This window comes from Eubalaena glacialis, chromosome 8 (genome assembly GCF_028564815.1).
Source record: "Eubalaena glacialis isolate mEubGla1 chromosome 8, mEubGla1.1.hap2.+ XY, whole genome shotgun sequence".
Classification (NCBI taxonomy): Eukaryota; Metazoa; Chordata; class Mammalia; order Artiodactyla; family Balaenidae; genus Eubalaena; species Eubalaena glacialis.
Genome location: NC_083723.1, coordinates 104,620,827 through 104,645,808, shown reverse-complemented (window position 1 = coordinate 104,645,808; position 24,982 = coordinate 104,620,827). Strand labels below are relative to the sequence as shown.

The 24,982-nt window shown below is 40.7% G+C and overlaps 1 protein-coding gene across 1 annotated transcript in view; it reads right to left on the bottom strand.

Annotated features, from left to right (window-relative positions):
* Window positions 1-24,982, bottom strand: part of SND1 (staphylococcal nuclease and tudor domain containing 1) — a 429,076-nt gene that overhangs the window by 198,173 nt on the left and 205,921 nt on the right. The window contains exon 12 of the mRNA XM_061198696.1: window positions 20,523-20,623. Coding sequence (XP_061054679.1) covers window positions 20,523-20,623 — 101 coding nt within the window. The remainder of the gene's footprint in view (window positions 1-20,522; window positions 20,624-24,982) is intronic.

Genomic DNA, 24,982 nt, shown 5'->3' with positions numbered 1-24,982 from the left:
GGTAAGCAAGGGTCAGCTCATGGGTTTGTGTTAATCCTAAAGGCTGTGGGATGATTAATGAAGACTTTAAGCAGGAGAACAATCAGATTCGTTTCAGAAAGCAAATTGCAACAGTAGTGTGCAAAATGGATCAGAAGAGATTCAGACTAGAAACAGTAAGGCCAGTAGGAAGACGGACAGCATAAAGCAGGCAGTGAGGAGAGAAAGGCTGAAATGAACCTGAGATCTACCTGTAGGTAATCAGGAATGGAGAGACAGGTGATAAAGATGACATTTTGATTTGTGGAATAAAAGGCTAAGTAAAAGGTGGCACCATCAATCAAGATGTGATCATTTGAGTAAAGAAACAGCTTTTCAAGGGAAGACCATGAGCTCCGTTTCAGCCATACTGAGCTTCAGTAACTAAGTGGTGATGGTCATCCCGTCAAAAGCTGGATATATTGGTGGAGAGTCTGGTAGGAAGAATTGGGCTGGAGACACAGATTTCAGGTAAATCAGCAGCATCTACCCGTAAACTGAAGCCAGGGGATGAATGAGACCACCTGGGAGGGTGAGCAGAGGGAAGGAGAGGGTCAAGGATAGAAGCCCAGGAAGCACAAATATTTAAGGAGCACTCAAAGTAGACGGAGGACAAGTATTCAGAGTCGTAGAAGAAAATTCAGTCAAGTATGGTGTACTGAAAAGGAGAAAAAAAAAAGTCCAAAAAAGATTGTGATGTTTTAAATACCGTAGAGAGATCAAATAAAAGTAAGGATTGAAAAGTGTCCTTGAGGGAAGCACTGGTCTAGGTAGGCTGTTTCAGTGATGTGGAGTAGCCAAAGCCAGATGGTAACGAATGCATAGCAAATGGACATAGAATTAAAATTGCTTTTAACTCTTAATTAACTTGGCCAGGAAGAGAAGGCAAGAATAGGAAAAGCAGATATGGTAAGGGAAGACTAAAGGGAAATTTTTTAAAATTGTTTTTAAAAGGGGGGGGCGGGGAGAGCTGATGGCACGAAATCCTCAGGAGACCAAAAGCAACAGAATTCAGGGCACGTAGGTAGAAAAATGAGTTCGGAAAGAAAGAGGGTGAAATCTTCCAGAGATGGGAAAGGAGGAGGTAAGAAAGCAAGCAGAAGGAAGACAAGTTCGGGGCTGAGAGACTAAGAAATTCAAGGCATTTTTCTGATAAGCCCGTACTTTCTCCAGAAAGTAGGAGACGAGACTGTCTGCTGAGAGTGAGGGGCAAGAGAACGGGGTAGGGGGCTTAACTGAAGATGGTTGTGAAAATCTAAAATAGCTGTTCATAGTGAAATAACAGCATGAAGACAGAACTTATGCAAAATTAATCCAGCCGCATTATGCAGGAAGAAATGGAGAGCAGAAAACCTGCAGTTAGAAAAGGCATCTCTTTTTTTTCTTTTTTAACATCTTTATTGGAGTATAATTGCTTTACAGTGGTGTGTTAGTTTCTGCTTTATAACAAAGTGAATCAGCTATACGTATACATATATCCCCTCCCACCATCCCTATCCCAACCCTCTAGGTGGTCACAAAGCACCGAGCTGATCTCCCTGTGCTCTGCGGCTGCTTCCCACTAGCTATCTATTTTCCATTTGGTAGTGTATATAAGTCCATGCCACTCTCTCACTTCATCCCCTAGAAGGCTAATGAGTTAATATAGATCCGAGTTGTTGACTGCACAGAGCAGAGCGATGATGGCAAGAGACATAGGAAAGGACTGATAAGGGAATTCTTTAACAATAAACAACTAAATCATCACCTAATCACTGAACTGCTTTCTCTCAAGACCCCAAGGGTCACCAAGGCAGGATCAAATATCCTTAATTTCAGCTCCTGGTGGGAACTAAAGCTATGGATGGCTGGTCCCTGGCTGGTTCCTGACTATTAGACTTCCCAGTCCAAAATGGTTGTACTTCTTCTTGAACAAGAACCAACTTACTGACCCATTAAACCTGAATGACCATGCCTGTTTAAAGCACATCTGGAACTACATCCTGTATGAGCGATGATCAACTCTGATTTCAAGCTACACAGTTTGAAAGCCAGTTTTAAAAATCAGCATTAGTGTTAAATATGTTGGCTTTGAAATAAGAGTAGGACATACAAATGGAAATGAGAAGCAGGTATGTGGTAAGTTGGGAGTAGGAATAAGCAATGAGAAATAAAAAGTTGATAATTATCAGCATAGAGAGGACAGGTGAAGCTATGAATTAACAAAATACTGAAGAGAAATCATTTACAGACAAAAAATAGCAGGATCAAGATGACTCTTAGGCAATATGAAGCCAAAGGGCTTAATTAAACCTTTTTTGTTTTAAGTATTATATCAAGGCAAGGTGTGGCACTTAGAGCGCTTGGCATCTCATCTCTGAAGTTCAATTCTAAAGACTGACGATCAACAATGTTTTTGCTATCTGTATGGCATCTTTTCTCTGAAGAATTATACGACATAGGTAAATGTGTCTGAAAGCATTACTAAGCTACTTCCAATATTGATCTTCCCAAATTAACCACATGGAAAAGAAACCACCTCAAATTCTTTATGTTATAGAAAGAAGCAAAGAGGTCTGGCCAAGAATATGTAAACTGTAGAGAAATTAGGAAAACCGCACATGTGCAGATGTGCTCAGAGGGACACACCAATGCAATCACCAGTAGTGTTTCTCTCTCAATGAAATTCCTGCCTGACTGCTGATCTGGGTGCGAGCTAATTTCCCCCAGGGTGAAAACTGCTGTTGAGAGGTAGAACTCTCCACCATGTGTTACTGAGAATTAGCATAATGACAGATTATCTAATCCCTTACATTTAACAGTTACAAGTGGTGCTCTTACAGCGCCAGTTTGGTCACATCCTCATTCACGTGGCCTATCCCCACCCCGTAAAAATTGGTCCTCCCAGCCTGCTGGTGATGAATCTGGTCTGGATTTTACCCCCAATCTTGCCTAAGAGTCCAGGTGCTTTGCCATGAGAAGCTGTGCTAACCCATTTTATTCAGGAATGGGAATGCAGCTGTTATTCCAGATGCATCTGAAAAGAAAGAGAAACTGTCTCCAGGAGACCAGCAAAACTCCTCATGCCAGGCAGTGCCTTCCTTCATAATGAGACCAGGTTGAAAATTTCAACTGAGACAAGGCAAAGGTTAAGTCAGTGCTGATCTGGTGAATGTGACAGAAAGGAGAAAGACATAAGAAATCAAGAAATTAAGTGTAAATCAAGAAAGTAAAAGACTGCTGTTTTCCATGTTCAAGTGCGCCAGATAGCGAGACTTAGGTAGCATTTAAAGAATGAGAATCGGACATCCGGAAAAACAAGGACATGCTTATAGGATCAAATAACCAGGAGTAGATGGATGGCTGCCTGGGGTACCCAATGCAGGAAGAGAACTGTTCTGTCACCAGTGACTGGCAAAGCAACAGTTCAATTAGAAGGAAGTGAGAACACAAGAGATTGTATTGAAAACAGTTTTCAAATACAGCCATTTCCACATAATCTGAGTCTTGGTAAGGGTCTAGAGAAAACATTACAAGAAAATGTACTTGCATTTCATGTGATACCAGGTGTGCTTTTTTTTTTTTTTTTTTGGCGAGGGTGGAGGGGTGTTTCTTCATCGTAACTTTTGGGATATATGTGAAATCAAATATTTATTTATAACATTTACTAATCTAGAAGTATTGTTTTCATTAAAACCCTACCCACTTTTTTTCTCCAACTATGCTCTGCACGAGGGTATTTAACATTAGAATGTACGTTATCGTTAGAGACAATTTTGAGATAGTTCTCTCTCATCTTACCCATCTTAAACTTTTTAGACATGCTCTATGCCCTCAGAAATTCTTTCCTTAAGTCACAAGGATGCATCTTCATCATATTCAGGTGGCTGGGTTTAGTACTTGATCTAGAGGTATCTATTCATATCTCCACAGCATCTACAACAGGGGATGCAAACTCATTGCCTCTCTTTATAATTAAAGTTGCATTGGAACACAGCCACGCCCAATTGTTTGCATGTTTCTGGCAGCCTTAGCATTACAAAGGTAGAGTTGAATAGTTACAACACAGACCATATGGCTCTCAAAGCTGAAATATTAGTATCTAGTACTTTATAGAAAAAGTTTGCTTCTCCTGCCTTAGAGCACTGCTTTGTAAAGTGACCTCTAAGAGGTCAATTCCTATGACACTCAGCTCTCACAATTAGGGGGTCATATTCACTGTAATAATTGCTTCATTCATGTAAAAAAAAAAAAAAAAAAACTGGCTCCTTTTTAATAATGCTGCCATGTGACCTGCATGCAGTTATAGCAGGCTAACTGATGTGCTCCAAATAAACTAAGGAAGCACTTTGTAATAATACAAGAGTCTCTGTGAAGATGCCAAGTATAAGGTGACATCCTTTCTCCTGAGCAGTAATTTTGGGGGGGAGGAGAAAAGAACCTGGCATCTATTCATGGTACTAACAGTCTGGCCACAAGATTCCATCATAAATAAACTAGCCCGTCTCTTCCAAAGAGCACTCACAATGCTTCCATTAAGAGTGAGGAAAGCAACCAACACGGGCACCTCTGCTTTCAACAGCAGCAGGAGGTAAGGAGAGAAGCTGCAGGGATCTGGACTTGCTGTGCAGGGTTACCTCACGAAGCTGTTGTAAGGAAAAAAGTAAATAAATGACGATACTGAGATTGTGCCGGTACACAGCGAGCACTGCACCTTTTGGTGTTCACTCTTGTTGCTGTTCCCATCAACACCAGCCTAGTTTGGTCACTCTTCCTGGACTCAGACATCTTGTTTATAAAATGAGGGAGGTGGACTAGATCGTCTTGAACCCTAGATAGTCCTACAAAATTCTAGGACTTTACTAGAAGAAAAAAGGTTCAAAGGACAGATGTTAAGGTACGTGTTCAAGAGAAGCATCTTTGAGGAAACAGCTGAAAAGGTGAGCCTCACTTCACAAGTCCAGAGACCTGTCCAGTAGATGAAGCCATCCGTGCAGGCTCCCGCTTCGAACCTGGCTGTCCTGGGAGGAGGGCACCCTGGGCTGATGAAGTTGATGCGCTCCCCTCTTTGGCGGCAGCACGTGGCCTGGGAGAGCGCCCACCCAGCCGCAGCCTCTGCATCACACGCGCCGCTGCAGCGGCAAGATTCACGGCTCCCGCAACAGGCCAGTGTTATCCAATATGCATGAAATCAAAGTTTTCATCATTTCCAATGGTCAAAGGCCAGTGGGTGTTAAATCCCAGAATACCAGGGTTAACAAAGGAGTTATTAAAAACCCAGCATTAAATCACTGCTGTAGCCAATGGCGAGAGTGATGTCTGCAATACATTACAAGGCTGATGAGAAAGAAACAAGTTCCAATTTAGAAATGAATTATCGGATTTTTTAAAAAACTGGTTGGATAGCTATCACAGCAATTTTGTTATCACAGGGGAATGAGAGGGGGTGACATATAAGTTATGTCATGGATGGCAAATTATCATCTCCTAAAATCACAGGGAACAGAAATCAGGGGTGAATAACTTCCTAAAGACAAAATGAGGGAGAAGAGAATCCTGACACTCTGGCCAGATTCTACCTCCTCTGTCTTTTTAGTTTTTATGGGTGGGTGGTGGGGGGCAGTTCTGAGCTGCAAAGCCGTTATTATTATACTCTGTGCCCTAGAAACAAGTTTACTCTACAGAAGTTTTAGAACAATCAGTCTGCTTACAGTCCCACTATCCCTGCCAGACTCTAAATAAACTCATTCTTCAGCTCATGCTTCTTGGAGCTGCCATAAAAAAATATACCTTCCAGAAAAAGATGCCTCAGCTATTAAAATGGAAGGTAAACTGTGGAGAGGGCTGGATAGGGAGAGGAGGGGAAATGAGTGCTGACCCTAATGAACTGTCTTCTAATCCACAATGAACACTGTGTTATTGCTGAACATAATCTATCAATGTGAAAATGGTCTAATGATCTAAAGATGAAAAACACAGAACGGGCACAAGTGGGCAAGGTATGACCTACCTATATGCTCCAATTTTCCTGAGTTTCCAGATGGGAAGAACAGCCTCCAGAGACTCCTATTTACTTTTTTATGGATCTATCTTGGGACAGTTCATTTACAATAAAAACACATGCCACCAAGTTCTACTCAAGCTCAGGCTGAAAGAATCCCTTTACAGGCAATGATTCTCAACCACACCCTCTCAAACACAAAGCTCAACAATGCAGAACAAGGTATGGAAAATAGTTCCAATTCAAACTATCCAATCCAAAATAGGAATACTTCTAGTTATTGACTATTCCTCCTCTGCCAACCAAACCCACTCTAAAAACAAGACTGACATCTCCCCCTGAAAACAACTCTTGCAAGGTTCTCAAAGACCAGACTCAAACTTTTGTGTGTTATAATCAAGGGCAATATTCAAAATATTCAAATATTTAACATTATAGTACTGGCTAGTTTGTTATACATGTGAATACTAGCTGAACACAAGCCCTGCTTATAAATAGAAAGGTGTGAAGGAAAACAGCCAGGGTCATAAATGGGGTTATATCTAGAAGAGCATCAACACAAAACAGCAAATCACTTGAGGATATTAGTCTGGATTAAAGGCTGCCAAATAACTATGCCTCAGTCACCTAAGTACACATTATTAATTTCAGATACATCAGTCTTATCTGATACATCTACAACTTATCTGAGAGTAGAGGAGAATGTTGGCTTTGGAAACTCCTGTTTCCTCTAGCCTTCCTTTCCTAGTGCTTGTTAATACTGGCAGCACATTAGAACCACCATTCAAAATACCCTTTCCAGGCCAATAATACCAGAATCTCTAGGGGTAAAGATCAGTATTTTAAAAACAACAAATATCAGTACCTAGATTTAAAATATGGGGCACCATTATATTTTTAAGAGCCCCAAGTGGTTCTATAATGTAGTTTTGTGGAAAACTGCCTAGACAACTAATATAGGCTTCTTTTCAAGAATTCAAGGGGCCAAGAATGATGAAATGCAACTTCAGGGCCCCAGAATCATAAATGTGTCAAACAATCTAGCATTCCGCAAAGAACAAGAACCTAAGAATTGTGGGTAAGGAGCACACCAAACTTTGGAACCGGTTCAGGAACAGCAAATTCATTTCTATTGGCTCTATTTAGGTTGCAGGAAGATAAGCAATCGGCTCTGGGAGCCACCAGGGAGAAGATTCCTCATGTTTGTCTCCTCAGAACAGAGCTGCCAGTTGCCATGCTGCATTTTCTAGGCAGCTGTGATGACAAGAGCCCCCTCCAAAATGTAGGCACCACTTGGGGAGGGGGAGTTCTCTGCCTCTCAGGGGAATAACGGACAAATAAGCAAACACGTGGCCATTATGACAAAACCAGGCCTACGTACCCAGTTTATTATTAGCCTGACATTAAACACCACTTAAAAACAAAACAAAACCACCCGCCCACACAAACACGCACCCAAGACAGAAAATTACATAATGGCATCTGGAATGATTGGCTCTGACAGTGCAAGGAGAACCAGCCAAATCATAGAGGTCCGGTAAAGACCAAAATGGAGATGGGGTAGCCCCAGAAAGCCTTTTTCAAATCCTCTATGGTTGGACTTCCCTGGTGGTGCAGTGGTTAAGAATCCGCCTGCCAATGCAGGGGACATGGGTTCGAGCCCTGGTCTGGGAAGATCCCACATGCCGCGGAGCAACTAAGCCTCTGCACCACAACTACTGAGCCTGCGCTCTAGAGCCCGCGAGTCACAACTACTGAGCCCGTGTGCCACAACTACTGAAGCCCACGCACCTAGAGCCCATGCTCCGCAGCAAGAGAAGCCACCGCGATGAGAAGCCCACGCACCGCAACAAAGAGTAGCCCCCGCTAGCCGCAACTAGAGAAAGCCCGCACGCAGCAACGAACACCCAATGCAGCCAAAAATAAAATTAAAAATTAAAAAAAAAAGATGCATTAGAAAATGGTATTAAAAAAAATCCTCTATGGTTTTTGCAGATGCTGATATACATGAAAAATGCTTTGTCCTTGTTTAGAGGAAGGCATTCAAAATAATACTCTAGATTCTGGAAGGCCATCATTCTGCTCCTCGAAATACCAAGCCACTGTTACCTGGAAAAATAACTATCTTCTTCTACATAAGTTAGAAGAAAATTGTTTTGGCACAGGTTGCTTCTTAGAGTGGATGCTCAAGAGAAGTTCTCTCAGATGGGTCAGAAAGGAAAAACAGGCCCAGTAAGAATTCTACTAACTGCTCCGTTATGGTTTATGGCCCATAACCCAGCCAGCTGGCACCACGGAAACAGGCGAGTCGTGTTTTGTTTCCCAGAATTCATTAGCAACTGGACCAAGCCCAACGTATGGATAAAGTCTAGAATGTGGGAGCAGCTTTAGGCTTCCACCGCATAAACAAAGTATACAACTGCAGCGGGTAAAAGCTCTAGAAATGAGTCTCCACTTATAAAACAAAGTCAAAACAAAAATGTTTGCTGGTAGTCAACGTGTGCCTAAGAATTAGAAGACATAATATTTTTTAACTGAATGATTCGCAGCTCTAGTAGAAGCAACAAATGAACCCAGCAATACAATAAGGGTTTTGCGATTTCCTATTCTCCCCTTCCCTTGGGGGGAACGTGGGATTATTTTGGTTTCCAACTTTGAAATACAGTAAGCAACTACAGAGCCTCGGTGGTGAACCCTCACTCAAATGGTCTGATCTCCCCATAGCCACAGGCTGTGCTAAGTGACAAACGAAGGAAAACAGTTTCAAAGCCAGGTTTCTGAGAAAGTGGTGACAAGAAAAAATGATTTACACAAGTGCTTCTTACTTTAGAGGAAAAGGTGATTTTGCAGTCAATGTCAAGATGATTTTTGTTTTGGGAGGAGGCGGGATGGTTTAAGAACTGCAATATAATTAATTCCCCTTGTTGCTGACCTGATACGTGATGGTTTATAAATCACAGTTTTAACACAACAGAAGCTCACATTAAGGCAATAGTTTGTTGAATCACAGCTGTCATGTAAACAGATGTATCAGAAAGCCAAAAGGCTCCATGTAAAACCCACACTGGTAACTTGATAAAAGGCAGTCCCAAGTTTCCTTTGGCCCCTATGAAGCTCGTGCCATTAAACATCTCTAAATTCTACGATGCATGCTGACTTCCAAGGTCCAAATATTTGTTAAATCCCTCCATGTTCCACTTGCTGTGAACACAACGATGGCACAAAACTTCACAAAGGCATCACAGCAGATAGGGTCAGTCTAAAAGATCCACAAAGGAAATTCCCTGGCGGTCCAGTGGTTAGGACTCTGCACTTTCACTGCCATGGGCCCAGGTTCAATCCCTGGTTGGGGAACTAAGATCCCGCAACGCGGCGAAGAAGAAAACAAAAAAAATCCAGAGAATCTGACTTTCAGTAAGACTTTTAAGGTAGGGGCAGAGAATAGCAGCATTTCCTAAAACACTTAGTCAGTAGCCCTCTGCCTTTTAAACACCTAATATATACAGGTAGGAAGTAAATAGGTAGCTAAATATGTATACACAACAAGTATACCCAGGGAGGCTGCTTGCTAGCACACCTCTTGGTTTGAAAGATACTATTCAATAAAATTCCTTTTACTAAGGAATAAATATTGTCCCTACTCAATGGTCAGCGTGTGTTAAACTCCTTGAAACATTAAAAATTACTCATGAATATCTAACTTCTTTTACGGGAGTACTTATCAGTCATTACTGTCTTAGGTAAACAGAGTATACCTTCGATGTTTAGAGGAAAAATGATGTGATTCAGTGGCAAGTGAAAAAATGAGAAAAGAGAAATCCAAAACCAAAGTGTCTGCCATGGAACAATAAGAACAGACTAGTACAACAACATCTAACCATAATCCCATGGGGTGATTTGTTGTTTAACCTTTGAGCAGGTACTACATACTAGGCATTTTCTATATCTCATTCAAGCTCATCTGTGAGGTAGCAACGTTCAGTAGATGGGCTTGGGCAGGGGGACTGTGAAGAAGAAGAGGGTGGAATATAAAAACATTCAAGAAGAATCCTTAAAAAAGAAAAAAGTTGAGTGAAAAGAAATGGCCAGAGATGTAGGAGAGGTGACAAAGAAAGGACAAAAGAGACCCCTAGGTCTGAAATTAGGCCAATGACCAATTTAGAGGCCAGGCTTAGGACTCATTTAACTACTTGACTATTATGGCTTAGTCACTGTGCTAGACATTTTAAATGCACTGGCACATTTAATCCTCACAACAGCCCTCGGAGTGTAGTATTATCGTATCGAACTCACATAAGAAAAAAACTAAGGCCCAAGATTGCACAGCTATCAAGGTGTAGAGCCGAGGTTTAATCTCAAGTGTGCTTACCTCCAAAGCCTATTTGAAGAAAATATCCACAGAATCTTCAGATCCAACAATAACTAGCCTTCATCTCAACACTATGACAAACGGTCAAAGTTTTCCTGTTCCTAAATTAAATTCTTAAAAAATAACCAGCATTCAAAAGGCATACCCTTCAAACAACGGTTATGTTAGCATGATTACATAATGGCCGATTCCCCCTATTTTCTAAACTTTTGAAAATGTTACTACAATTTTTATTACTTTAAAATATCACTCAGTTTGAACTGGAGCAAATCCCTGTGAAGCGGCATCACCACTGGGAGATAGAAAAATCTATAAAACTCCATTCCTACTTCCCTTACCACTGTGTACTGTGCTGGCCACAGGAACTGTAAAGAGAAAGGGGCTGAGAAGTGGCATGAAAAGACACAATTTGTGCTTACTGGTAATCATGTCAAATGTCCCCTCTCCTTATCACATCAATTGCACTCTCCAAAGGAAGAAATAAAGAATGCTTGAGGGAGGTCAGAATGGCAGACTGAGAACTTATGTCCACATGACATTCTTTACAAGGTCCCACTGAAATGACAGAAAAGACAGATATGCACAAGAATAAAGCCCTAATAGCGCTGGAAAATAAGAAAGTGTGTTAACAGCATATCAGAAAGTTTGCACAAATCCTGAAAGACAGAAAACAGATCGGATCAGATGGGTGGCAAATCAGGGGCGCCTCTAGGGCCTTTATTGACACATACAAAGCACACAGTGAGTAGGCTTTGGAAACATCATCTGAGCAATTAATCAGGAACAGCATTCAGAAGAGCAGGGCCGGCCAGCCAGCCTCTTCCCCATCCATCCCTATGATGCCCACAGAGTTGCTAGGAGCAGAGGGTTTTCACCCTTGGTAAAAGAAAAATGCCCTAACTAGCAAGCACAGGCATTTCTTCCAGCACGTACTTGTTTGTGTGATCCCAAGCAGTTCACAACCCACAAAACCACCAAAACCCCGAAACAAACAGGGTTATACGCAGTCGTCTTAAACCCTATGGAACTTTCTAGCCTAAGCACCAGCAAAAACGACCCTAATAAAAATGGTGCACAATGAAAAATCTCTAGGGTTCGAGTAGCCTTGAACTCTGGGGCTCTGATTCTTTCTCTTCCATCTAGAGAAGGGACTACAGGGCTTCGTTTTCAATAGAGACCATTAAAAAAAATTTTTTTTAATTGAAGTATAGTTGATTTACAATGTTGTGCCATCAATAGAGACCATTTTAATCAAAGCAGTCTGATGCATAGTGTAGCATTCTTCACTAATCCACTGTTTTAATTCTGGAAAAAGTGTCTTCACAGCTTTTGTGACCTCACCGACAGGTTGCTACCGGGCTTAACAAAGCGAAAAGCATAAAGGTTCTTGAAGTCACTAATGTATTCATGACTTACATGAAAGGAAATTCCTACTATAGACTCCTCAACTTTACACTCAGATTTTTCTTATTTAAGTCTTTATACCTTGCTAAAGTTCTCCCTTTAAATGTAAGAAAGTTTATCCCTTACTGTTTTCAATACTTCAATGTATTTGGGAACATCACTTATAAACCAATACGACTTCTACTTTATATCAATGTGTTTCCCCAAATTACCAATGTCACATGAGATAATTCACTTCAAAAAAACACGTGTTATAATAGAACAGAGGGCAGGTGATTTTGGTAGATGGATTTTGTGGCCTGAAAGTAAAGCAGAGCCACAGTGTTTAGAGAGAGCAGGCCAAACACATCACAGACCCACCCCATCCCTGGTCCCCCCTCCTAGGCCATCCCAGGGAAATGCACTAAGGCTCTCTACCAGGTGATGAAAGCCCCCCATGCCTTGACAGTTTTAGTGGGGTCTGAAATTTGCCTGCTTCCTCTGTGTTCCAGGTCCACTTTCAGGCACCATATAAGGAAGGCTGCGTCTGATACTTGCTGCTCCCTTATGACTTTTTTTATGACAGATGTCTTGGAGAAGCAGACACAGAAAACTGCAGAGGAACAACCGTGCCAACTCCAACCTGGTCCTTTCTTCATAAATATAGGTCAAGGTTCACAAAATGCTTGAGGACTTATGAAAGAAAAAGAACAAAGTAAAGAACATTTAGTCATGGGGGAAAGCTGGAAGAAGTGCTTAATTTTTAAATAAGATTCTCAGAGATAGAGAAAATATTATATTCATAGACTAAGAAGAGGATGCTATTAAAATAGAGCACTTAAAGAACAGAAAATTTAAATATGAGTGCTGAGATTAAAAAGTAAAATGGGTTTGATCAAGAGACTAGTATGTAAATTTCATGCGGGCACAAATCATTTCTATTTTAGAACTGCCATATATTCCTGGTGCCTAACCCAGTGCTTAGTACACACCAGGCACTCTCTAAAGACTGGGTATATGAAATAACAAGTAAGTACATGAATGAGTGAGATGAATGAATCAGAGACGGTATGAATGTAAATGAGTCAATATACATGGCTGGCTGGCTAAGCAAGTGGGAAAACAATGAAGACATCTCCTTGAATATAGGACAAAAATGCAGAGGTGGTCTTAAAAATTTGGAAGAAAAGTTAGATATACGAAGATACAATATTACAAAAGAAGAAGAAAATAATTCAAGAAGTAACAACAAAAAATCTCTTTAGTGTTCAGTGTTGAAAAGACAATCGAGTATGAAGCAAAAAGGACATCGAAATATTTTGATAAAATTTCAGAAAACCAACAATTAATGGTAAATTGTAAAAACTCTTTCAGAGCCAGAAAAAAATGTTACATTTAAAGAAACAGAAATTGGATTTCTCATAAACGTTGTTGAATCAATAGAACACAGTGTCTTCAAAGTTTTCAGGAAAATAATTTTGAAGCCAGAATTTTATAATGACACTAACAATCAAGAACATAAGCAAAAAAATTTAGACATTTTCAGAAATTCAGAAACTTTACCACCCAACACATGAGAAAAATCAAGGTTCTTCAACAAATGAGAGGAAAAACCACAAAAAGAATGACTTGAGATATAGTGGCAACTGTATATGAAGAAGTGTAAAAAGGAAGAAGGGATATAGACACACACAATTAATTCAACAGTTCTCTGGACATTGAATGGCATGGATTTCTTTTACTGTAGGTCTAATCACACTATCATGTTTTTTGGTCCAACAGTAACACTTACACAATTATAATTGCTAGGGGATGGGGGATAGGTTTAAATATTTAGGAACACCTTGCAAGCAAAGGTTAGAAGACAATGACATTGACAGAGGAGAAACTGAATAAATGCTATAAATCTTGATAAAAGCAAAAAAAAAAACTTTTTTAAAAGAATAAGAAAAATGTGTAAGCATTCTAATTTCCTAATCTTTCAGAGTGGGCAGTACACAGACACTATAAAAAGTTAATCAGAAACAGTAACTGAACATTATAAAGTTTACCACTGGTAAAACAACAATAATGTAAGAAAACTAGGGGCTAAAGGGTAGAAATAATAGTGCAAACACTAAAAAATGAAGTAAAGAGATACTGTTTAAAGCTAAAAATTTTAAAAATTAGTAGTGTTAATTTATAGAGTTATAAGGATAACCATCCAAAAAAGTGAGAAGCAGTCTCTGTTAGAAGTTAGCATCGGGTCCTCTGCCCGGTGAGGCAGGAGTAAGGTAAGCAGGTCTTTAGGTCCCTAAGAGAACATGGAGTAGGATGGGAACCACGGTGAATTGTCAGGACTCACAAAGCTTCACCAACACTGAACGACCCAAGAATGGTAATGTGAAGAGGAAAAGGACAAATGGCTTCAGTGGGTAGTCGCTGGAGCATTTCATTTTGTCTACTGACAGGTTAAGTTATTGACTCATCTAAAAATAAAGATGTAAGAGGGATTATCTCTTATTTTTATTTTAACTTGAGTGGTGGATTCTCTAAAAGTCCCAGGCAAAATCTGAGTAGAAAAGAGCCTTTTAAGGTACTGTTTATATAAAGTCACTTGTGTTTCTTAAAGCCAACATCTACATAAGCAAGGTTCTGGGGGCAGCAAAGCCAGTGAATACCCTTAAGGACTCTTGACATCTCAGCAACCAGAGTCGAGAAAGTTCCTGAGAATGAAGTGCAGCCGGGAGAGCCTCGGCACAGGGAAATGCTTAAGACTTTGTTCACGGCTATATTCCCCGTGCCTGGCACACGGTAGGTGCTCAACAAATATGTGTTGAATAAACAAACAGATAAATCTATTGTTCTTAGCAGACAAATATAGAAGGAGCAACTGGTCTCCTGTCTGGGTCCAGTCCCTCACTAAGTTACTTTGAGGGCCCACAGAAATCGGAATAGAGAGCATTTCTACTTTTTCCAAACAGGGCCTTTAACTTAAGATGATTTTGAACACACTTATCCATATCTCTAAACATTCCAGAATGTTCCTCCCTTAGGATGAGCTCCCCTTATTTGGAGAAAAGCCTCACTTTCCCCCAGGCTCTCCCTGGTATACTTTGTGAAATTGATAAGGGGGCCTTCCTGAAGATCAGCTCAGTATAGACTGTCACCCAGTACTTGACATTCTACTCAACTGATACTGAGAAAAAAAAAAAAAAGTAGAGAAAAGTGAAAGAAAGAACACACATTGCTCAGCAAAGGATTCTGCTGATTTGTAAGAGCCAAGTGCTCCATTATGAAAAGCTTAATTGAACTTCCATATATAGTGATGAGGGTAATACAATAATTTGAAAGCATCAGGGCTTTACAAAGAAAAAAAAGACTCAGCCGCCTGAGAGTCCCACATATAGACAGCCACAAGATGTTCAAGATCTAACTGAAACTAAGCAGTGTTCCCACCTGACCCTTTGCCACAACCAAGTTCCTTCTTATGGTGCTGTATGGGGCCATTCTCTTAAAATGGTCACTGTGCTAAAGCTAGCAGGAGATAGGTGCAGTTATTTAACCATTCTTTCCTAAGTATTCTAAGCTAAATGCCACAGATGCTTCCAATGTCTTCAGGATGGTGGACAGGCATAAATAATTCTACTACTCAACACAGCAGCCTGTGAGGTTGAGAAAACAACCTACGGTGCTCTTTTTAGAGGTGAAGGTTGGTTAGGTGTTTATGATTTAGGTGTTTGGGGGTGAGGGGAGAGGAGGAATGTTTCTTCTGATGTCTTCTTTTCCCTTAAAAGCAGGAAAAGGTTGGAGGGGGAAACCCACTAAAGTAAATGAAGTGTAAACAATAAATCTGTGCAGAAAAGGGGTGGCTACAACCCAGATTTTACCTCCTGGCCGAGCCACTGACATTAATACTATGTCAGGTACCGAAAGAGTACCTCTTCAGAATATTGTGGGCCACTTGGTGAGTAAGAACACTAGGACAGAAAATGGGGTTTCAGGAGGTCACGTTCTTCCTATGTTTAGCTTGGAAGTCAGACATTAGTGTGTTTTAAGATTTGACCTGACAGCAAAAGCCTTACAGCTACAGAACTCAAGCCAGAAAAGCTAGGGATGGTATGACACTGCTTCCTACTATGGCTGAGAAAAACTGAACTAGGATTAGAAAAGAACTCTTCTCGAAGAAGGAGAAGACCTTAACCTCATGCTCAGTCACTAACAGAAGAGCTGAGGAAGTACACCTGCAAACTAGAACCAATGAAAATGAAAAAAGGAAAAGAAGTCTGATTCTAGGACTTACTTGGCAGGCCAGTGGTTAAGACTTTGCCTTCCAATGCAGGGGGTGAGGGTTCGATCCCTGGTCGGGGAGCCAAGATCCCACATGCCTCGCGGCCAAAAAACCATAAAACAGAAGCAATATTGTAACAAATTCAATAAAGACTTTAAAAATGGCCCGCATCAAAAAAAAAAAGAAGTCTGATTCCTTGTAAGTGTAATAGTCTGATTTATATAAAAATAATAAAGACAAACTATCTGTGAAGAAGCCAGAGAGCCGCAAAGGAAGTTCGTAAAGATGGCATTGCTCCTGCTAGATGATAACCATTACAACAAAGAGTAACTAAGACGCTCCAAGCCCAAGAGGTCTGCCACAACATCTCTGGTAGTAAGGACCCCACATAGGCATCAAGGTGGACAGCACTGGCTTTACATGAATGTGGCGGGGAGCAGAGATTAAAACAATGTTTCAAAAATCACCGTTACAAAATCCCAATCACCTCTCAAAAAACTGACCTTGTGCAGAAATCAGGCATTTCCCAACTGTTCCTATTGCACAGTTTCATCTCTGTGCCATCTTTCACTTTTCCAAAATGGGCCATGTCTATTGTCTCCCATTATTGTGAAATACTTCAGATAGTGAGAAGCAAGGGGGCAAAACCTTAAATGACACTATCTACCGGATATGTGACAATTTTCCGGGGATGGGGGACGGGGTGGTGGTAATTACGAGTGTACACGTGTGAGGCTTGACCCCAAGTCATATTTTTAGGTGCCCCTTTATAAATGTGAACAAATTTTTTTTTTTAACACTTTTCTTTGAAAATGTGATATGCAGAAAGACATGGGCAATCAGTTAATAGGTAATATGGGTTTGCCAAACTGCAGCTCAAAAGTAATTGGGAAGTCCAGCACAAGTAAAGGTCACCCCACGAAACTTGCTCCTCAGGAAGGCTCTGGCAATAACGGAAGAATGAGATTTTAATCACTGAAGCTAATTACATAGAAGACTAAATCACAAGAAGAGTTATATAAGTGTCTTAAATACAATAAAAAGTAATTAACAGGAAGCGCCATCTTGACAGTTTCCTGTCACAATCCAGGCCTAAAAGGATCAGCTAATTCCCAACCTGGGAGCCAGAGAATGAGAAAGAACTCAAAGTTTGATCTTTTTATTTTTTATTTAAACTGTTTTGATGAACAGGTAACAACTCTTGCCAACTCCATAGTGAAGTTAATCAAGAAAATAATTTTAATCTATTAGAGGAATGATGAACCTCGTTTTCACTGATTCCCCAGAGGGCAAGAGAGGGGGAGCTAAAGACGGTTCCGCCAGAGAGGCCTCCCAAAGACCACGTGACTGGACGCCGACCCATACAGCAGAGAAAACAACAGGAGGACGAGACGGAACCCTGTGGAGGATAGGGGTAATTCACACACTTTGGCATGTGAAATACACTGAAAAATCTGCTTTGAAATAATCCTGAAAGAGGCCATCTCATTTGTCTCTTCCTTCTCTTTCCCCTGGAATAAGCAGTTTGAGAAAAGCTATTCGAGAATCGATCTCTTGAATAACAGGAAAGCCTCTAGACGCTATGAAGGCCAGTACGTAGGTGTAGGAGCCGAGAGGTAATGACAGACATAGTTTAGATTGGGTCGTTTAGACACAGTTTAGATAAGATCGTTAATTCTGCAGCATCTCTACAAGCTGAACAAAGCCTAAGGCCTCTCATGAGAGAGGCAATGAACTACTAGAGAAGCTCTCCTAGCAACCTTTCCTTAACTGACCCGCATGTTCTACGATCTCCCCAAAACCCAGAGGCTGATACCAGTTAGTGACTGAGGACCACTCTAACACACCTGTGCACTTCTATCCCAATCTGTTTCTGTCCCCAGATTTATACTGGTCATTTTTATTATGTACTTCACTAAGTTTTATATCAATAATTGAAATATGAGTACCAAAAGAAAGTGTCTTTATGAAAAATTGTTTTAAAAGGTTTAATAAGAGGAATGGCTTTTAAATGGCTGCAAAATGTGCAAAAATCAGAGCAGGAAAACTATAACAGATGAGGGGGATGTAAATCACAAAGATCTAGGATTCCATAATTAGTGTTTTTAAGTCATCATTCCATAGAGAAAGTTATGCAACTCACAGTGGATCCTTGCTGCCCATGTATCAAAGATTTGGAGATATAAGTACCTTTTTGTGTTTAAAATGGAATTAAAACATTTGGGATAAAAAAATTAAATCCCCTGCTCTAGCCAATGTTTCTGAATAACCATTAAAAGCAGATAGAAGGATTTCGGTATAATAATTCTAAATATAAGCTGAGTATTTTGGACATTATTATTAATACCTCAACTCTCCTACAGTATTATTTGGAATGATTTAAGTAGAGAAAAATCAGGGCCACGGGGAAAACAAAGAGAAGCCATGAGGCAGACTCAAACATCAGAAGCATGCTACCAGGAAGACTTTCTAGAGATGCCCTATCTTTGGCACTGACCTTCCAATAACAAATAAACAAAACTATCAGATACAAGTTTTTTTTAATATTTATCAGATTAAAATAAACCTGTAGCTCAGAAGAAACAGCTGTCCCAGGTAATGAAACATCTAAGTACTCCCAGTTTTATTTCATAAAGGGACACTGTGTAATACAGTAAACAATCACTCACAAATTTATCGAACTCCTACCAACTGCTGAATTCTGAGACTACAGCAGGGAATAAACAAGACAAAAATCCCTATCTTCAGGGAGCTTACTATCTGGTGAGGTTTGGTCTCAAAAATATTAGTACATCCCCACATTTCTCCCAGTTACCGCCCAGCAGTTTACTCATAAAGTCTAGTTTAGGAGAAACAAATCTATGAGGAAACTCAATGCACCCCGGGTACCCTGCCAAGCCGGTCTAATCCGAGGTAAATACCTTGGTAAATAATGCGAAAGTAATACTTACGATCTAATTACAAGAACTGGGAGATAGAAAGGTCAATGTTAACGCCCCATAGAACATTTCCAGAATATCTAATTTTAAGCAGTGTAAAAAATATACCTCAATGGTAACCAAATGAAAAAAAAAAAAGAATCCGCTCTAATGGGTCATTAGAAAAACACGAATAGAAGTCATCTGCCAAAAATAAAAAGATGTGCATTTTAACAGCAGTGGTGTTGTTTTAACCAGTAAGTAGATAGAAGGAGCAGTTATCAGAGAGGACTCCTTGTTTGTGGCAGCGAAAATCTTAATCTAGGGGAATACTAACTTTCCAGCTTTCCACAGGAGGAAAGCATGCATCAAGCTCCTAAGAATTGGTGACAAATTGGTAATAATCGTTGTTGCAAGTTATACAGATAGAAGAATGAGCAAAATATTTCCTAGTTTCCCCCATTCCAAAAATATTATCTAATTTCTCAAGAACCTGCTTCTAAAAATAACCTGATGCCTGTGATGCTATTAAGGTAATGACATCAAAAGCCTATATTCAGTTCCTCTCAGCAAAAGTGAAGTCTCCGATTGCTGTGTGAACGTCAACAACATTAATACCTATAGGAGTGGCAACAGTAGCTAAAAATACCTGTTTCCAAAAGTGACAACACGAATGGGGGTGGGGGGTGGGGTGGGGGCGGGGCGACGGATGGGAGAAGCTCCTGTTTGGCAGGAGAGCTTCTGGAAAGTAAGTTAGCTACCAGATCCTCTTTCTTTCAGAGGCATGCTATAGCTTAGAGAGAGGTGTTTCTCCCAATGGGCTTCACTGTACTTTCAACAAGACAATCCCTGTTATGATGAGAAACCTATCCTTTTCTTCCCCTCCACCATGCCCTCTTTTAAAAGAAAAGAAAAATACCAGTTTGGTAACAAACACCATTTAAGATTGTGAAATAGAGAAGGAGACAATTAGCATGCTGGTGTATTTTACATAGGGTAAGAATTGCTCCTGGGGACTGACTGATTGTTTTAATATTTACTGTGGAAGCATGGCCCAGCAGGCTTCCTACTGCCCCCATCAGATAGCTCCTTGGAAGGCTGTTCCTCAACCGAGCTCCCAAAAGACTCTGGAATGTAACCAGGGTAAGGCCAGCCGAGTAGAAGAGGGAGACCTTGTCATCTACTGATTACATACATCTATACAAAGAAAAGGTCCAATTAACCTCTCTTCTTTTTCTGGCCTACAATTAAACTAATATGCAGATAATCTTTCTAATTTTGCATAGTACCTAAGGGCCCGATTGACACTCAATAAACGGCATTATTAATAGTAATGATGAGTGCTACATAGTGCCAAGCACACAGAGCCCAATAAGTCTTAAATAATGACAATAATGAAAGTATACGATTAACTAATGAGCGATTATGCAGTACTTCGCAAACAAAGTGCTACACAGGCACATAACAATTATAAGCCACTGAGTTAAGAGTAACAGAAAGCAAATCAGGACAAAAGGGAGGAGAGACTTGAATGAGGAGAGAACTCTCAGCTATGGCCGAGCTGCTACCAGCCAGAACACTCACATTCCTCCAATGGTGACAGTGGCACAGGTACGCTCTGAAAAGGCAGGCACCGTCTCTGTGGCTGGGCTGGCCGGTCTAATGTAGTCCACAGTCACGTTGACCTGAAAATAAAGAATCAAGGTAGACCACTGTAAAGTAATTACACTCCAATAAAGATGTTAAAAAAAAAAAAAAAAGCATCAAGGTAGTTAAGGCTGAGAATTTGCAACACAGCTCATTAGCAGCCCCCTGTGCCAGCACAACTGTAAAAGCTGACCTCACTCACAGTATGACTTTGTGGGTCTAAGATTTTAAAAAACAACTGAAAGAGCGCTGAACCACACATGGGGAGAAAATATCTGCAAAAGCCATCTCTGATAGACGACTGTAATCCAAAATATAGGAAGAACTCTTAAATCCCAACCATAAGAAAATGAAAAACACAATTTTAAAGTGGGCAAAAGACCTGGATATCTTACCAAGGAAGACATACAGATGACAAGCATATGGAAAAGATGTTCCACACGTGTCACTGGGGAAATGCAAACTGAAACAACTATGAGCTACCACGACACATCTATTAGAATAGTCAAAATCCAAAACACTGACAACAAATGCAGGTGAGGATAGGGAAGAAAAGGAATTCTCGTTCACTGTTACTGGGAATACAACACAGTACAGCCACTCTGAGAGATGGTTTTGGATAGAACAAACTTTTACCATACATTCCAACAGTGAAAAACTTATGTCCACACAAAATCTGTATGTGGATGTCTTTGGCAGCTTTATATATAGATGCCAAAACTTGGAAGCAACCAACGTGCTCTTCAGTAAGTGAATGAATAAACTGTGGTTCATGAACACAACTGCATATTATTCAGCCCTTAAAAAGATATGAGCTGTCGAGCCACGAAAAGACATGGAGGAATCTGAAATACATATTACTAAGAGAAAGAAGCCAATCGAAAAGCTATATATTGTATGATTCCAACTGTGACGTTCTGGAAAAGGCAAAAATACGAAGACAGTAAAAAGACTGCCAGGGGTTAGCAGGACGAGACAGGATGAACAGATGTGAGGGCAGGATTTTGACAGCAGTGAAACTATTCTGTATCGAACTATAATGATGGATACATGTCATTACACATTTGTCAAAATCCATACAATGTAGAACACCAAGAGTGAACCCTAGTGAACTATGGACTCTGGATGATGCTGTGTCCATGTAGGCTCACCAATTATAATAAATGTACCACGCTGGAGTGGGATTGTTGATGGCAGAGGAGGAAGTACGTGGGGGGCAGTGGGGAGAGATACGGGAATTCTCTGTACTTTCTGTTCAATTTTGCTTTGAGCCTAAAAGATGCTGTGAACCTAAAGGATGACTGATATCAAGAGAGAAGGAAAAATGGCTGAACCTTTAAGGCCTTACATAAGTTATACTCGACAGAGAAGAGGTTTGGAACACTCCTGGAGGACTCCTAGACATTATGGTAAAGCAGTTCTCTAACCTTTTCAGACTCATTTGAAAATCTGCTCAAAAATATGAATGAATGCCTCTACAGAAAAACTGCATATAGTTTCAGCCTGCCATAAGTTCTCAAGGCCTGTGTTAAGAACTATCAAGAAGAACAAACAAGATGACAGTCACAGAGATGTTTGGGACTGGTTTCACAATATGTGACTCAAAATGATGCAGCTAACTACACCCGATACCAACAGAGTTGGAGTTAGGAAATTGGGGGTGGGGGGGTGGGGGATGGACTGGACTGGAAGAACCTTTAATACTAGGTTAATCCTAGAATATACTAAACATATGGATATGGACACACTGAGCGATGCTTTTTCTTTACGAAATCTTTCAAGAGGACCGTGTGTGTGTGTCAAAAGAAAGTTGTAAAAAATAAATAAATACATAAAAGAAAGTGGTATGTGGTATCCGTTAGCAAACATACAGGGTCTGTATTATAGCATTAAGGCAAATGCTTGGCTTTGGTCATGGCCGAGGTTACATACCTGTTACATACCTGTACTGAGGAGTCAAGCACCCTGAAGCCATCCCCATGGTCTGAAAGTCCAGAATTCCCTTTCCTAACTACGACTTTAGTTCCCACCGGTCAGCTTAGAGACAGCACGTTGTACAAGCATCAAGTTCAGCCACACTGCTGGTGAGCAGCATCAAAATCCTTTCAAACTGCCTGTTGCTCAAAAAACCATTTTAAAAATGAATATGGAAGTTTCCAGAAGGACAGCTGCCTCCAAATTCTGACTGTCAGATCACTCACTTGAACGCTCCATCTAATCATGTTTTAAAAGCAACAAGGAGCGACATCAGCGAGAAAGCCAATTAAGGGCTGAAAGTAAGGTAAATCTTTCTCATGAGAAGTACTATCATCATACAACAACACAGAAAGAAGAAAATATAAAGTGGACTCCTTAGGTCAGATGTCTACACTGACACTACTGCTCAGCCTTATCATCTGTCTAAAGCTAAGGAGACGGATAAGTGTGCGGAATGTGAACAGCCCAGAAGGGGGGGTAGGGCTGAAAAACTAGTACCTCCAACAAAGAGGTTTTCAAAGTTTCCCTGTAGGCATCTGGCCAGAGTTATTACAGGCCAAAGACAAGGCAAGGAATGGGAGGTCTACACACACAGAAGCAAGGCTGACTCAGATCCCTGGGAAGGAAGGAGTCCTCTGCATGTTGTCTGTACTGACCCACCCTGGAACTCTCCTCTGGCAAGGCCTGATAACTAACCTACGGAAGCAGAAGAGGGCCGGGAAAGCACGTAGACACCTGTTGAAGTTATGGCAAAAATCACACAGGAAATCAGTGTTGTACAGGAGCTAAACCTCAAGGGCGCCCGTACCATAGGATGTGAAGTAACTCAGGGCCAAGTTTAAAAAGGGCACAGACACAGGGTATGGTCCAATTTGGGGCATTCGGGGGGCAAGTCAAAAATTTGTGGAGATGTTCACCTATTTTTGTGCTTTCACCCAGTCCAACTAGTAACAAACTCAAGCCCTCAATTCCACTACCGGGGAGAAAAATTCATCCCTGCTTAAAAATAAACTCAGTGAATCTCAAGGTTACCTTGCATCTGCCAATGACAAGCCTCCTCCTCAGCAGACAGGAGTGGGACAGCAGTTCATCAGCGCCAGTACATGGCACAGAGTAACATTAGCTCTCTACCGAGAGAGCAGCTATTCATCTGGAAGGCCACTTGAGTAGCGCTGGTGGCGGTAGTGATGGGGGTAATGGTAACAAACAAAAATGAACCCTTAGCATCTCAGCTTCCAGGCCAAAAGGTATGCTATCCCCAAACTGTCTTTAAAGAAAATCAATGGGAAGAACCCCCTCCTAAAAATCTTTCATCTTCAATAACCAAAGGAACCAGTAACTACATTCTACATTCACCTGCCAATTAGTTTTTTCTTCTATCTAGAGAAAGAACTGAAAGTCAGAGATTAAAGAGCTCATTGGAGAGATAACATTATTAAAGAAATTCTCAAATACAAATGAGGCCCTGAGAATAGCCCACAGCCAAGACACACACCTGCAGATAGCTATGACAAACCAGGAATTAAAGTCAATGTGTAATTAGCATTTATGTCCCTCTCCTGGGGATTCTGAGATCTGTTCTCCTGCCTTGGAGTTTTTCATCTCTAGATACTTATCCCTGACTTGTCAATCACTTTTGGAAAAGAGCAGTTTCAATTAAAACAACTGCAAATCTTAGCCAAGTCTTCATCTGAAGAGTGGATAACCTGAATTTTGTGCTTGGGGATAATTACATAAGGAATGGCACGAGTTGAAAAGAAGTAATGGGTTAATGCAAATGTGTCCTTCATTTTTCCAGCAAAGATACTCCTGGAACACTGGGTATGCAGGAATTTACACGCACAGGACACAGGGCAGGGCCTGATCCCTCTTTACAGCAAGGACCACAAGGAGTCCAGGGCTCCCTGCTGGTTCCACCTGTCATTCTCTTATTGAATGAGTCACACATCACACCTTTGGGCCTCACTTTTCTCACATAATTCACCTGGTAAATGAGAGCACCAGACTAGAACTTTAGAGCATCACTGAACTCTAGAATTCTAGAAAATAACTTAGCCAGACATGGTGTGCTATGTAGTGTTTTCTTAGACCGGTGTAATTCCTGCCTTACATTTACTACTATGAACTAGTACAGATAGAGTGTAAGCACCAGGAGAGGGAAAAAACATGCCTTTTATTCATGGAAACTGCCGTGATAGGGCCTGTATGGTAGGAGCATACACAGTGAATATTTGTTTCATGAATGGATATGTGTAATCAGGAACCCTTTCAGACATAAAATTCTGGAGGATACTTTTGAAATGAGGTGGTTAGGCATTTTGAGGACCACTTAGTCAAGCTGTTAACCATTCTGTTTCATATATTAATTTAAAGCATGAAGGAGGGAAGACATACATTGAAATTGGGATAATGCTTTAGAT